The following is a 14,127-nucleotide window of genomic DNA, read 5'->3' as shown; positions in this document are numbered from 1 at the left end:
CAGTCTGCCTTGGCAAGATTCAGAAACCATTTATTTTTTTTATTTTTTGTGTTTTGTTCCTCCCTCTCTAGCTTATTTAATATGCATCGTTTGATATGATTATGATCTTTTGTATGATTGATTGCATAGGCTTCCAGTTCAGCCACGTATTGATTTTAAAATTCTGATTTTAACCTATAAAGCAGTACATGGGCTCATTTTATATGCATCTGTTGATATGATTGTTATTTTGTATGATTGATGTTTTGGGGCCGCTTATCCCAATTAAAGCAGTCAAATAGCCGTGATCACGACTGGTTGCTTACTGACGCTTTCCTGCCGGCCTACGCTCAATCCAGCCAGCCGCGGTTAAACTGCGAGTAGCCTATAACGCGTTGCCTGTCACTCTCGCTGCAAGGAAATAAATTTTTTCTTCTTATGTATGGATACTGCCGCTAGTTGTGGCAATTTTAATCGTTGTGTAAAAAGTTGTGTAATAATGTAAATGCAGAGTAGCCTATTAAAACGTGAATTAATCCCAATAACATGAATCTTTGTCATTGCTTTGAGCATTTTCTGCGACAACAGGACAAAATACAGCTATGCTTTTTAATAATCCAATTAAACTAATCCAAAATCCAACTAATCCAAAAGAAAGCCAACTTAAATTGTAAAATCACGGAGTTATACTCGCAGTTTAACTACGGCTGGCTGGATTGAGCATCCAGCAAAGCGTCAGTAAGCAACCAGTCGTGATCCCGGCCATTTGACTGCTTTAATTGGGATAACCGGCCACAAAACATCAATAATAATAATACATTTTATTTGTAATGCCTTTCTCAGACTCAAAGCGCTACAGCATGTACAGAACAAAATAAACATGAAAGTAAAAAAGTATATATAGGAGTATCAAAAAAATACACAAAATAATACAATTATAAATTAAAAACTTGACTAAAAAGATGTGTCTTAAGAAGTTTCTTAAAACAATCCACAGAAGCAGCATCCCTGATAGATGCGGGTAGTGTGTTCCATAACTTAGGCAAGTTATAGGAAAAGGCTCTTCCCCCCATGGTTTTCTATTTACAACGAGGCCGATACAGAGAGAGAGAGCCAGCAGAGCGGAGAGAGCGAGCGGGAATTGATGGGGTAACCAAATCACAGAGGTAATCTGGAGCCAACCCATGTACTGCTTTATAGGTTAAAATCAGAATTTTAAAATCAATACGTGACTGAACTGGAAGCCAATGTAATCAATCATACAAAAGATCATAATCATATCAAACGATGCATATTAAATAAGCTAGAGAGGGAGGAACACATACACAAAAACTGGCCAAAATAAATGGTTTCTGAAACTTGCCAAGGCAGACTGCCAGCCAGCCACTGACAGGTCACGTGACATGCCAGATTCAGACTGCCAGCTGCCATCCAGCCAGCCACTGATGGGTCACGTGACATGCCAGATTCAGACTGCCAGCTGCCAGCCAGCCACTGATGGGTCACGTGACATGCCAGAATCAGACTGCCAGCTGCCAGCCACTGACGGCTCACGTGATATGCCAGAATCAGACTGCCAGCTGCCAGCCAGCCACTGACGGCTCACGTAACATGCCAGAATCAGACTGTCAGCTGTCAGCCAGCCACTGACGGCTCACGTGACATGCCAGAATAAGACTGCCAGCTGCCAGCCAGCCACTGACGGGTCACGTGACACATGCCAGAATCAGACTGCCAGCTGCCAGCCAGCCACTGACGGGTCACGTGACTTGCCAGAATCAGACTGCCAGCTGCCAGCAAGCCACTGACGGGTGCTGACAGCCAGCCAGCCAGCCACTGACAGCCAGGCACTGATGGCTCACGTGACATGCCAGAATCAGACTGCCAGCTGCCAGCCAGCCACTGACGGGTCACGTGACATGCCAGAATCAGACTGCCAGCTGCCAGCCAGCCACTGACGGGTCACGTGACACATGCCAGAATCAGATAGCCAGCTGCCAGCCACTGACGGCTCACGTGATATGCCAGAATCAGACTGCCAGCTGCCAGCCAGCCACTGACGGCTAACGTGACATGCCAGAATAAGACTGCCAGCTGCCAGCCAGCCACTGACGGCTCACGTGACATGCCAGAATAAGACTGCCAGCTGCCAGCCAGCCACTGACGGGTCACGTGACACATGCCAGAATCAGACTGCCAGCTGCCAGCCAGCCACTGACGGGTCACGTGACATGCCAGAATCAGACTGCCAGCTGCCAGCCAGCCACTGACGGGTCACGTGACATGCCAGAATCAGACTGCCAGCTGCCAGCAAGCCACTGATGGGTGCTGACAGCCAGCCAGCCAGCCAGCCACTGACAGCGAGCCACTGAAATACCTGGTCAGCACTTGTTTAGTAATTAAACAGATTTAAACTGTTACTAAGGAAATCACACATTTTTATGTTGGGGTTCCTGACAACACCTTTATTTATAGTGTTAAAATAACTCTTTTTCTGTGAACATCTCTGTTGTTAATTTTTTGATTGCGACTAAAATCAGTGTTATGCCACGAAAAACTTTTAAATAATCTCTCTTTTATAGGGTAGTATTTAAAATAATAGACACATAAATACAGAGAACCCTCCAGTCTGTAGCCTTACCTGGCCATTCTAAGATGATAAATGATAAAAAATGAACACTGGGAAAGGCTAATTCAGCTATGTATGTTTATTTGTTGTGGTTTTGTCAGTTTAAATAAAATCAGGTGTTTGTAAATTAGTTTAATGAGAAGTGAGGATCGTGGTTGTTTGCTCCACAACAATGGGCTTTTGGCTTTTAGTTTTTAGTTTTTTTGCTTAGAACACAATCACATGCCACCGCACACATTCTCACACAGTGAAGTCTATTATTACTGTTTAGGGTGAGCCCTGAGCCTGGGATGGTTTGTTACTCATTCTCTGTACATTGAGGCTGGCTCCCAATTTAGCCCATAAAACGCTCCCCCAAACCAGCATCCTGTCTCCTCTGTGACCCTTCCTCTTCCTCCCTCTCTCTTCCTCTCTCTCTCTCTCTCTCGAGTTCTTCTGTCAGTCACTGGGGAGAGCTGCTGATGCTCTTTGAAAGGGAACAGAATGTGTTCAGGACTTTATGTCTGTTCTTTTTTTTTTTTTTAGTATAGACGCATTGGACAAGCTACATTTTATGATCTGGTTATGCTGAATCATGACATTACCAGGAAATTTACCATAGCAATTTTACATGTTTCATATAGTGCTGTTCTCACACCCATTTCATTGTCCATCAGGGAGAAGAAACGCAGCCTGGGATTTTGAGTGTTTTGTTCCGAACGTAAATATCCTGTATATTCTCAGCCACCCAACCCCCATTTTTTTCTTTTTATTTCTTACTTCTTCTGTTAAGAATTGAAGTAGCATAACAAACATTTATTTTTAAGATTTAATTTGATTTTGAATGTTTCATAGCATTATTTTAATAATTTCTTCAGATATATTTTTACTGAGTACTGTGAATGCAGTCATTTGACTTTTTATGTCGGAAGTGTAAACATATTAAAATAATGTATGTTGAATTTAGAAAAAACTATTATATTCCAATATGTGAGAAAAGTCCTAATCTTTTATGTATGCCCAAAACTTTATGTACTATAATAGTTGTTGTTTTTTTATTATTATTTTGAATTTAAAAAAGTGTACTTTTATTAAAAAAAAAATCAAACTTTCCCACTTAATACTTTTACAGCCAGAGTAAAACATTTAGATAGAACAACGTCAAACTGCAATGTACACAATTCTTATCGAAAACTATAAAACTCTTTTTTAACCATAAACATTGTAAGTGGTTTCACTGGTTCTCATTAATTACAATCATATGTTAAATTGAGGAGTTTTGTTTTTTGAACATTTTTAGATGGACAAGCCACTGCAATTGTAGAATGATGCAGAGACAAATGAACCAGTGCTCCGGAACTATCCAGTTTGATCTCAAATTTTGGAGCTTCATTTAGTCAAAATCTACACAACAAGACTCAGTGTCAGGTCAGTTTCTGTCAGGTCCAGATTACTATATGTGCCATACAGCTTATTCAATAAGTCATTATACAAAATCATAAAGCTCCCTATAAAACAAGTTTTACGAGTTTCAGACGTTTACATAAACACAAAGGCAGTTTACAACAAAATATATAATGGCAGAGCTGCATTTCCTGTCAGAATGAATACATTTCAATGGAATCCTTTTGAAAGATTCTTCAAATAAATAAAAAGGACATCTGACGATATTGACAATTTGCCACATAGAAAGAACTGCAGCTCAGTAATTGTATTTGTTTTTTTGTATTGTGTGAGTCGTGCATGTAATCCTTTCACCTGCAAATATGTCCTTCAGATCAGAGTGAAGTGAATAAATTTTATTCTGTTAAAATCATCTCTGTATAACATTTGTGCCATTTGTGATCATTTACAATGATGTTCTCTTTCCCAATGGTCACATAAAACCATTTCTATCATGTTTCTCAGTTAGAACAAAGTAATTTACATCTGTTGCTCTGAAATAATCATTGCTGACATATGTGGCTAACTGCACTGCATATGACCAAGGAAAAACAAGGAATTTAGTACAACCCCAAATCATGAAAACTTTTACATTTTGTAAAATGGAATAAAATTGAATTTATTTAACTGAAAAGTACAAAGAAAAGATTGTTTTCACTGAACAACTTCAGGCAAAATAGACGTGAAGAGCTTATACAATATCAGAGTTAAACTCTTTTGAAACAGCCCACAATAGGTAAATTGGTAAGCTGAGGGTATCGTGATTGAGAGTAAAAGGAGCTCATGGGTCATGGCTCACCACTTTGTGCCGAGATAATTGTCAAAATATTCAAAAATCACATTTCTCAATGCAAGATTGCAAAGATTTTTGGTCTTTCTACCATACATAATATTGCGAAAAGATTCAGGGAATCCAGAGAAATCTCAGGCTGTGAAGTACAAGACAGGGATGAATGTGACCTTTGACCCTTCAGATGGCACTGCATGAGAAACTCTGTAAAATGCAGCTACATGGGCTCGGGAGTACTCTGGAAAACCGTTTTCACTTAACGATCTGTTGCTTCATCAATGCAGAAATGCTTGAATCTCTGTTACACAAGGAGAAATACATCAGTTCAATGCAGGGATGCTGGTGAGTTCTCTGGACCCGAGCTCATCTCAGATGGTCTAAAAGACAGGGGAAATGTATGCTGTGGTTTCAGCTTGTTTTGGGGAAAAATAGACATTGAATTCTCAGTCCCAAAGACGAAAGGGACCATCCAGACTTTCATCAGCAACAGGTGCAAAATCAAACATCTGTCCTGGTATGGAGGTGCATCAGTGCATATGCCATGGGTGACTTGCATGTGTGTGAAGGTATCACTGACGTGGAGGCGTATATTGGGATTGTACAGAGAGACACACTGCCATCAAGATTACTTATTTCCTGGGAAGCAAGACAATACCAGGCCTTATTCAGCACATGCTACATCCGAGTGGTTTCTAAACACCATAGAGTGGATGTGCCTGACAGTCCAGATGTGTCTCTTATTGAAAATGTGTGACCCATCATGAAAAGGAGAATCAGACAACGACGACCTTGGACTGTTGTGCAGCTGTCTCGTATCAGACGAGATTGGGCAAAAATTCCACTTGCAGAAGTTAGTATTCTCAGTTCCCGAACAATTAAAAAGTGTAATTAAAAGGAAAGGAAACTTAATTGAAGTGTGTTGCAGCCATCAAAATCCAAATTTGTTTATCTTTACAAAATACAATTAAGTTCATCAGTGAAAACATTGGAAATATTTTCTTTGTAATTTTGCCAGTTAAATAAAGTTGAAAGAGAATTAACTAATTCCTTCCTCCCTCCCTCCCTTTCTTCTTTCCTTCCTCCCTCCCTTTCTTCCTTCCTTCCATCGTACCTTCCTTCCTTCCTTCCATCGTTCCTTCCTTCCTTCCTTCCATCCTTCCTCCATTCCTTTCTTACTTCCTCCCTTCCTTTCTTCTTTCCTTCCTCCCTCCCTTTCTTCCTTCCTTCCTTCCATCCTTCCTCCATTCCTTTCTTCCTTCTTCCCTTCCTTTCTTCTTTCCTTCCTCCCTCCCTTTCTTCCTTCCTTCCTTCCATCCTTCCTCCATTCCTTTCTTCCTTCCTTCCTTCCTTCCTTCCTTCCTTCCTTCCTTCCTTCCTCCCTTCATTCCTTCATTCGTTCCTTCCTTCCTTCCTTCCATCCTTCCTCCATTCCTTTCTTACTTCCTCCCTTCCTTTCTTCTTTCCTTCCTCCCTCCCTTTCTTCCTTCCTTCCTTCCATCCTTCCTCCATTCCTTTCTTCCTTCCTTCCATCCTTCTTCCATCCTCCCTCCCTCACTTCCTTCCTTCCTTCCTTCCCTCAGTTCTGAGTGATCCAACTTGCTCAAAATTTCTCATGTTCCTTACTTTTTCTTAAGATGAATTTATTACTTAATAATAAAGATTTGTTATCTCTCTCTCTCTCTCTCTCTCTCTCTCTCTCTCTCTCTCTCTCTCTCTCTCTCTCTCTCTCTCTCTCTCTCTCTCTCTGACCCTTGATGGATGGCAGAAGGAAGTGTTTGAGAAGAGGGAAATTTTTCAGTGACAGAGGATGGATATGGATTTAAGTAAGTGCCCTCACTGAGGTCAGACCTCATGTCAGCATATGTCATGCTCACTCTCACAATAACAGCATTTCTAAAATAACGTATTCACCAACAAACAAACCATGACACATAGAACTTTGTTTAATTATGCTTTAATATTAATCCTCCTGCTGATCAATATAATTTTTCAGACCATGGATGAGTGAAGAAAATTGAACAAAAGCTACAGTGTGCCCAATAATGAATGTCAGGAAGGGATGTTTATGCAGCTTTAGACTTACATCAAAGTGTAAGTGTTTTTTTTTATAAAAACCTTTTTTTAATATAAAAACAGCTGCTGTTTTGCCTATGATGTTACTTGAGTTATGCTTCTACAGTTAAATGTTGTTATTTTGAGTAGCCACAGCTGTACATTGTTCCACCCTTCAGGCTGCAATTATGTTAAGTTAAAGATGTAGCAATTCTCAGTATGTCCAGACCAAACGAATCAACTCAGCTGGAATTCTAGAGTTTACTGGTAACAGCAGAATTCCAGAGTCCCTTTCGAATCAATCGCTGCCTCGTTCTAGCGTTTCTCTGAAACAGAGGCTGAATTTGAGCCAGTAGGTTCAGGAGACACTCTGATTTCAAAAGCAGCTCTGAACATGCAACCCCCCCAAAAAGCCCCTTTGTTGCAACATTGTTTCCTTCTGATCAAAGTTTTATTAAAGAAAGTGTTTTCAGACACTGGGTTTGACAGCCACTGAGAAACTCAAAATCGTGTTTCGGCAGTGTGAGAAACAGTATGTTCTGTTCCTTTAGTTGTTTGGACATACTAATTTGTAAACATACGCACGCTTCTGTGTAATGTCATCTGTAATTGGCCATTTCGGTTATCTCAGCTCTCCTCGTTTGAGACATCATTATCTGCCTTATTATGAGATTGTTAGAACACATCTGACCGTGACCTCTGAGGGGTCTGTCTGTGGGTCATCGCCACGGTAACTAGAGTCCAGAGTGAATGGAGAAGCTCTGACGTCTCTCAATTTCCTGTGTTTTAAGAAGCTTATCTGGTTTCACACTCTGGGTAAAAGTGTTTGATAGAGGACACGATTTTACCCAACAGTTAAGAGGCAGAACCTCAAAACTCTCGTGAGACCAGCGACCAGCACTTTCATTAGCAGGAATGCAGAAAATGTACATTAGAAAGAACAGATGTACAGACATTTGCATGTTTTTTTTTCACGGGGAAAGATGATGAAACATTACTGCAGCACATTTAAACACTACTGTGGCACATCTGTCTTTAATTTTTCAGGTCATTATATTTGTGTGTGTAATGCAGGAGTGTTTCTTCCTGGTTAAGTTTGCAGTCTTCCTTCTCTCTCTCTTTCTGCATTTACCAAAAAGAAGAAAAAAAACTTCTTCGTCTTCATCTTCTTCTTGTTCTTATCCTCTCTCTCTCTCTCTCTCCCTCTCCCTCTCCCTCTCTCCCGCTACAACATCCTTCTCCACCCTCCTTTTCCCAGTGGACAAATGTGGACGTAAAAACTATTTGAACAAATCCTACATCTGGTTGGCTGTTTTCTCCCTCATATACTTACACACGCAGAGAATCAACTCCACTTCCAAAATGGAAAAGTCTGCTGGGGGCTAAGCTTTCTTTGGCTCGTCTTTCAGCGTGAAGCGTGTGCCAGGAGTTTATCGACACCTCGGAGGGACTGAAGACTTCTCTAACTTTGCACCGGAAACTGAAAGGTATGTTAAGCTGCAGAGTGCTGTGGTCATTTTTTAACCTTGAAATAAAGTCATCTTGCAAGAAAAATGACTAAGTTAGATTAAGTAAACTTCTTAAGATCCTGAATGTAAAATTAGAAGTATATCTGGAAAATATGTAAGGAGATGCATTAGTCAGTGGGATGAATTTCCGAGGTGCTATTGCTATTATGATCATGTCATATTATTATCAAACTATTAATCTCATTATCTCTTTCATAATTCCAATTCCAGCCTACAAACTATCAAATCAGTTAATGAAAACGATATGATGTTAGCGCAGTCTAAGGTATTTATCTTTGTACATGTTTTGCACTGTGGCGTCACTTTATTTCCTGTTCTTTACTCTAATGTATAAGAAATTAGGAAGTCTCATTTTACTTATAAATTGTGAGTTTGAATGTCATTTTTTCAAGGGAGCAGAATCACTCTAGGCAAATTTGGACTTTGCAGTTCTTCTAAAGCTATATGACGTGTAATATGAACCAAATATGAGGAAAATACTTGAGATCGTTTGAGTGGTTAATCTATTATTGCCTCATTCTGAAAGAACTTACATTTTTCATTTATTATATTAGATAACTAAGCTTTCCAACGACTTAAACAGAATTAGTTTGTGAACTTGACAGGCGTAGCATTCTGATTAAGAACATGTGCACCATTTGAAATATGACTGGAATTATTTTCAACAGCTGTGAACATTATTTAGGGCTCAGAGTGTGTAATGTTAATCTTCATAAATGAATTATCATGACAGTGGTTAGCGGATATAAATTATGAGAAACTTGTTGACTTAGTATATCATATAACACAGGCAGATTCCTGATATATTCAACACATTAAAACTTAAAGATATTTTCATTATAAGGAATCATTTATTTACATTTTTAGATCTGATCATAGTTAAAATAACTCGCATTACTTTTAAAAAAAAACTTCAGTATGCAAAATATGTCAGCAGTTACTAGAGGATTTGATCTTATGTTACTTGATTGTGATTGCGATTTTTTTCATTCTATTGGGGAGCAGGACTGAATCTTGTTCGTACACCCCCCAAACTTCACAACTGATTTCCTAGCCAATCAAATATCTTCATGTGCCCCCCGCCTATGTTAACAGTAACCAGATGTATTGTGAGCAGCCTACTGAGAGCTATAAAACACATCTGCGCTGGACCCAAACTCACCAGAGCTATGGTTACACACGTTCACACACTCGCTTTCTCACGTATCTTTCTCTCACTCACAGATTCTCTTTCTCACACTGACAAGATGTAAAGGAGAGGATGCAACATCAGTCCCAGTGGACTGTCGATGGTCAGTATATGGTGGGATTTTTTCCCTCTGGTTTATAGCTCTAATCACGTAACAGACAGACAACGAGGCAGTCCACAACCGTGGGACAAGTGCTTTAAATAGGACTTAAAGTGTTTTCTGTGTCCGTGAAGGGTTTGAATGTTTTTATGCATAGTCACTCACAAGAGACATTTTTCTCACTTTTATTTAGTCAGTTTTTATTTATTCTGGCAACCTGTGAAATTCAGCCTGTGACTTATAGCTGTTTTATGACTTTTTCTTTGCTTTTGGGCAAAACGTTCAGGAGTTTCACAATCTTGTATTTTCTACTTGAGGGGATCAAGAAGTTTTAGTGAAGGAGTATGATAGATGATTTTGCATTTTATCACAAGGCTACAATAACATGTTTCATCATTTCTGCTTCACATGAGAACTTGTTTTTCATTACAGAACTTCAGAATCGTCTGCATAATCAGCAGTGACGCCATGGAGACAGACTCCGCCCATAACCTGACTTCACCTGATGTGTCATTGCTGCTGGATAATATGACGAATTCATGTGACTACATGTCTTCCTCAACTTCGCAGTACCAGAAGAAAGTGATCCCCGCCATCTACAGCCTCATCTTCTTACTGGGTTTTCTTGGTAACATGCTGGTGTTGTGCGTGCTGTATCACAGTTCAGGCCGAAGAACCGTAGCCAACACTTATCTGATGAATCTAGCCATGTCGGACTTGCTGTTTCTGAGCTCTTTGCCATTCTGGGCTGTGTATTATTCGCTGGATTACAACTGGGTTTTTGGGAAGGTTATGTGTAAGCTGTGTGGAGGTTTGGTCACTATAAACGTTTATGCTAGTATCTTTTTCATCACCTGTATGAGTGTGGATCGATATCACGCCATTGTCTACCCCCTGCACTCTCAGAGCAGTAGGAGCATAAACCGGGCCAGATGTGTCAGCGCCATCATTTGGGTTGTTGCGGCTCTGACCACGCTGCCAACAGTTGTGTTCCGTGACATACACACTCTTCCCAGTTACAACGTCACAGCTTGTGTCATTTATTACCCCAGCTCGATCTGGCAAACTGGGTTAACTCTTGCAAAGAACATCCTTGGATTCTTCTTGCCGTTTGTTGTCATAGCTACTTGCTACAGCCTAATAGCTGTGCACCTTTTGGCCACCCCGAACCACCTGGAGCAAGACTCTGACCGATTGGTCCACGTGTTGCGTTTGGTGGCCGCCGTGGTATTGGCATTTTTCTTCTGCTGGTTCCCATTCCACGTGCTGGCGTTTCTCGGAGCTCTGGTAGAGCTGGGGGTGGAGTGGGATTGTTGGATGCTCCAAGTAATGCATAAACTCCTGCCATTCTTCCTCTGCCTCGGCTTTTCCAACTCTGCCATAAACCCTTTCTTGTACTGTTTTGTGGGAAATCACTTCCGGGAGAAGCTGTGGCAGCTTTACGGGGGTATGCTGACACAGAAAAGAGATTCTATCAGCACAAGACTGTCTTCCTTCTCCAGGAAACTGAGTGACTTCAAAGAAACCGTGCCTATGGAGATTCTTGAGCAGCAGAGCAGCCTGTAGTGAAATCTTGTGAACCTTTACATGCTATCATTACAATCTCCTGAGGACCATGGCCCTGTCCCAAATGCCCTCGATGAGCACTTTTGCCAAGCCCACACTGAAGCGGGCTCCGCAGCAAACTTCTTCCCAACAGTCAAAGTGGCGTTACATCACGAATGTTTTTAGGGTGCCATTTTGGACAGGGCCTATGTCAACAGTCAGCATCAGTCACATGCATTTCCATGGCCTGCCACTTGTTCAGGATCATCAGTTCAGATGATGTTATTGGTTGATTTCCTTATTTCCAATTATGCAGGGGTTGTGATTAACCCCACCATCAACAAATAACATTTGTTACATAATAAAATGCAGAAATATAGCCCAAATATTATTCTTGTGTTGTTCAGACTCTATCCAGGATAAGGAACGTCCTGATTTTCCTGCACAAAAGATGATAAAAAAATGTTTTTGAATACAGCTGTACAGTCTTAATATTTTGCTAACTGGTAATATCAGAGTTCTAAATAAGACTGAAATGTTAGACAGTGTTAGAACTGTCTTTCATTATATGGGCAATATCTGCCAGAAAGACCCAACTTCTATTTTTAAGCTGTAATAAAAAAATTCACTGTAATGTAACATGCTGTTTAAATTATAAATCATTGTAAATTGAATTATAACTCTATTATAATGGAGCATCGTTAATAAATAACTGTTTTGTTCTGTGATTTAGTTATATCTATTAGTTATATTATCTATCTATCTATCTATCTATCTATCTATCTATCTATCTATCTATCTATCTAACTATCTATCTATCATACCGATTTGGTTAGGCCTACTGTCTCAATGGCTTGTGTGTCACTTATCTTAAGAGTAGATGCTTGAGTTAACAGAGAACTGATGTAGATCGACACACCTTTCAAGTCATGTTGGGTCATCTGAAGTACCAGCTGGAGTAAGGAACATACTTAACAGCAGTTCTTCAGGAAGGAATCTGGATGGACCCGCTTAGCATTTAGTGAGTATTTCTTTCTGTCTCTGAGAGTTTTAGTTTTAGTTTTAGCAGTAGGGATTTGAAGCATACATATTTCTCATATTTTACTTAATTCAGTTTACTAAAGTCTGTCATTTCCTGGAGACACCCTTGCTGCACACATTTCCTTTAATGTCTCACATTTTAGGAATCCTGTTGTCTTGGTTATTTGAATGTCATTTGTTGTTTTCTAAACCTCCCGTCAATTAAATATAAAGACATCAGTTCTTTTCTGTCAGTACTTATTTTAATTTCAGTTTCTTTATAGAGACAAGATCAAGAATCTGGAACTTTTTAGTTGAAGTTAAATGGATGAAAAATGTTGTAAATCAAGCTCCTTCTTACCAAACAGATGCACTTCTGAGATGTAATGAGATGTCTTACGTCTGAAAGCAGTGAAACAGGCTTGAAACTAGATTCATCATAAATTCATAAGAAATTTAATCGAGTATGAGCACGAGGAGGATGTTTTAGACAGATAAAAATGTTGATAAGAGAAACCAGGGTGTTGCATAATAGTTAAGAATCTGTACCGTTTGGTGCAAAGGTTTCAGGTACAGATTTTAATAAAGATTTAGAGATAACTGTTCCATCACCACTGTGACACAGACCTTAGTGCACTTAGTTTGAAACTGCTACATGATAGTAAGACAGTTTTAAGTTTTTACACTCCAAACTCTAAAATCCCAAATGTTGTGACTCACTAGACCCAGTGGAGCAACATGTAAAATATCCACCAATATATATGTTGTTCTTGTACATGTGTAAAGAATCACTCAAATGTATTTTATATAATATTATTCATTTAACATCTGACTGTGGCATTGAATATGTGACTGTTAATCAAATATATACTTTTGAAAATCTGAGAATAAAAACCAGAATCTACCAGAATCTTAATTTTTCTTTCTGTGAGGTTGAATTTAGGCTTATAAGCAACAAAATACAGATACTTTCAAGCTAGTGATTGTAAGTTTATTGTGTTGCTGAAAATAATTTAATACATTTATTCCTGCAGGTATACTGTTCCAGCCAACATACATGTTGCTCATTGTACATCTGTGCAAATAGATGTCTGTAAACCTAAGAGGTTAGATGGTCTTTGGTGCACCCTATTTGTCTCACTTTGTCAATGTTTCATAACACAGTGTATTGGAACATTCAAACTGTAACTGGACTGCTGACAAATCCCATGCGCGCACAAAAATATGAACACAGACATCACTATCTTACATCAAGTAAATAAATTCAAAGGTGTATGAATGTGATTTCCCAGGAAGCAGTTTTGCGTTTAAAAGACGTGTAATAACCGTCAAAACACAGCCCTGATGTCTAGGCCTGAACAAGGCAAAATTTGGGCTGTCAGTGAAAATTTAATAGACATCTAACCATAGCCCAAGAATAGACGCACAGGCTACGCATAGAACATGTCAAAGAAATGAAACCAAACACCTTGTAATCACTGGTGACTTTGCTTACATGATGGAACATCATACATCTCGCAAGTTATTTTGGCAAAACCGACGAGTAATCAAATTCAAGGTTATTTTGGCTAGAAGGGGGTTACTTACTGTATAGCCATCGGGTCTATAGTTAACCTAGATGGTGAAATGATGGCTATTGCTTGCTGAGGTATATCTAGTTTTTTGTATTATTATTATTTGGTTTGCTTTTTTGGAGGTGTGTGCAGGTGCATGGGAGGTGTGTGTTGTGTGTGTGGCTGCATGCATATGAAGTGGTTAGAGTCTGGCAAGTTTTAAATCACTTTTTTTACAGACTAAACTGCACAGATTTCCACACAAAGGTAAGACACCATATCAGAGAAATGCACTGTCTTGTATATGTCTACCCTTATG

General features: G+C 39.5%; 1 protein-coding gene across 3 annotated transcripts; it reads left to right on the top strand.

Moving 5' to 3' along the window:
- The first annotated feature begins 7,724 nt into the window (after positions 1–7,724).
- On the top strand, positions 7,725–13,165 carry agtr2 (angiotensin II receptor, type 2). 3 transcript variants are annotated; one of them, XM_077241172.1, is made up of 4 exons: positions 7,725–7,798; positions 8,131–8,359; positions 9,626–9,693; positions 10,123–13,165. In XM_077241172.1, exons 3-4 carry the CDS (start codon positions 9,691–9,693, stop codon positions 11,254–11,256), a joined length of 1,137 nt encoding a protein of 378 aa, XP_077097287.1. In that variant the 5' UTR covers positions 7,725–7,798; positions 8,131–8,359; positions 9,626–9,690; the 3' UTR covers positions 11,257–13,165. The 3 variants fall into 3 exon arrangements, with proteins under 3 accessions (XP_077097287.1, XP_077097288.1, XP_077097286.1); XM_077241171.1 differs by lacking the exon at positions 7,725–7,798 and having other exon boundaries at positions 7,953–8,359; XM_077241173.1 differs by lacking the exon at positions 9,626–9,693 and having other exon boundaries at positions 7,761–8,359.
- The last annotated feature ends 962 nt before the right edge of the window (positions 13,166–14,127 follow it).

The sequence above is a fragment of the Siphateles boraxobius genome, unplaced genomic scaffold (genome assembly GCF_051911475.1).
Source record: "Siphateles boraxobius isolate OS27281-9 unplaced genomic scaffold, OSU_SipBor_1 24, whole genome shotgun sequence".
In the NCBI taxonomy this organism is placed as follows: Eukaryota; Metazoa; Chordata; class Actinopteri; order Cypriniformes; family Leuciscidae; genus Siphateles; species Siphateles boraxobius.
Note: the sequence above shows the minus strand (reverse complement) of the source record. Positions and strands in the feature narration are given on the sequence as shown.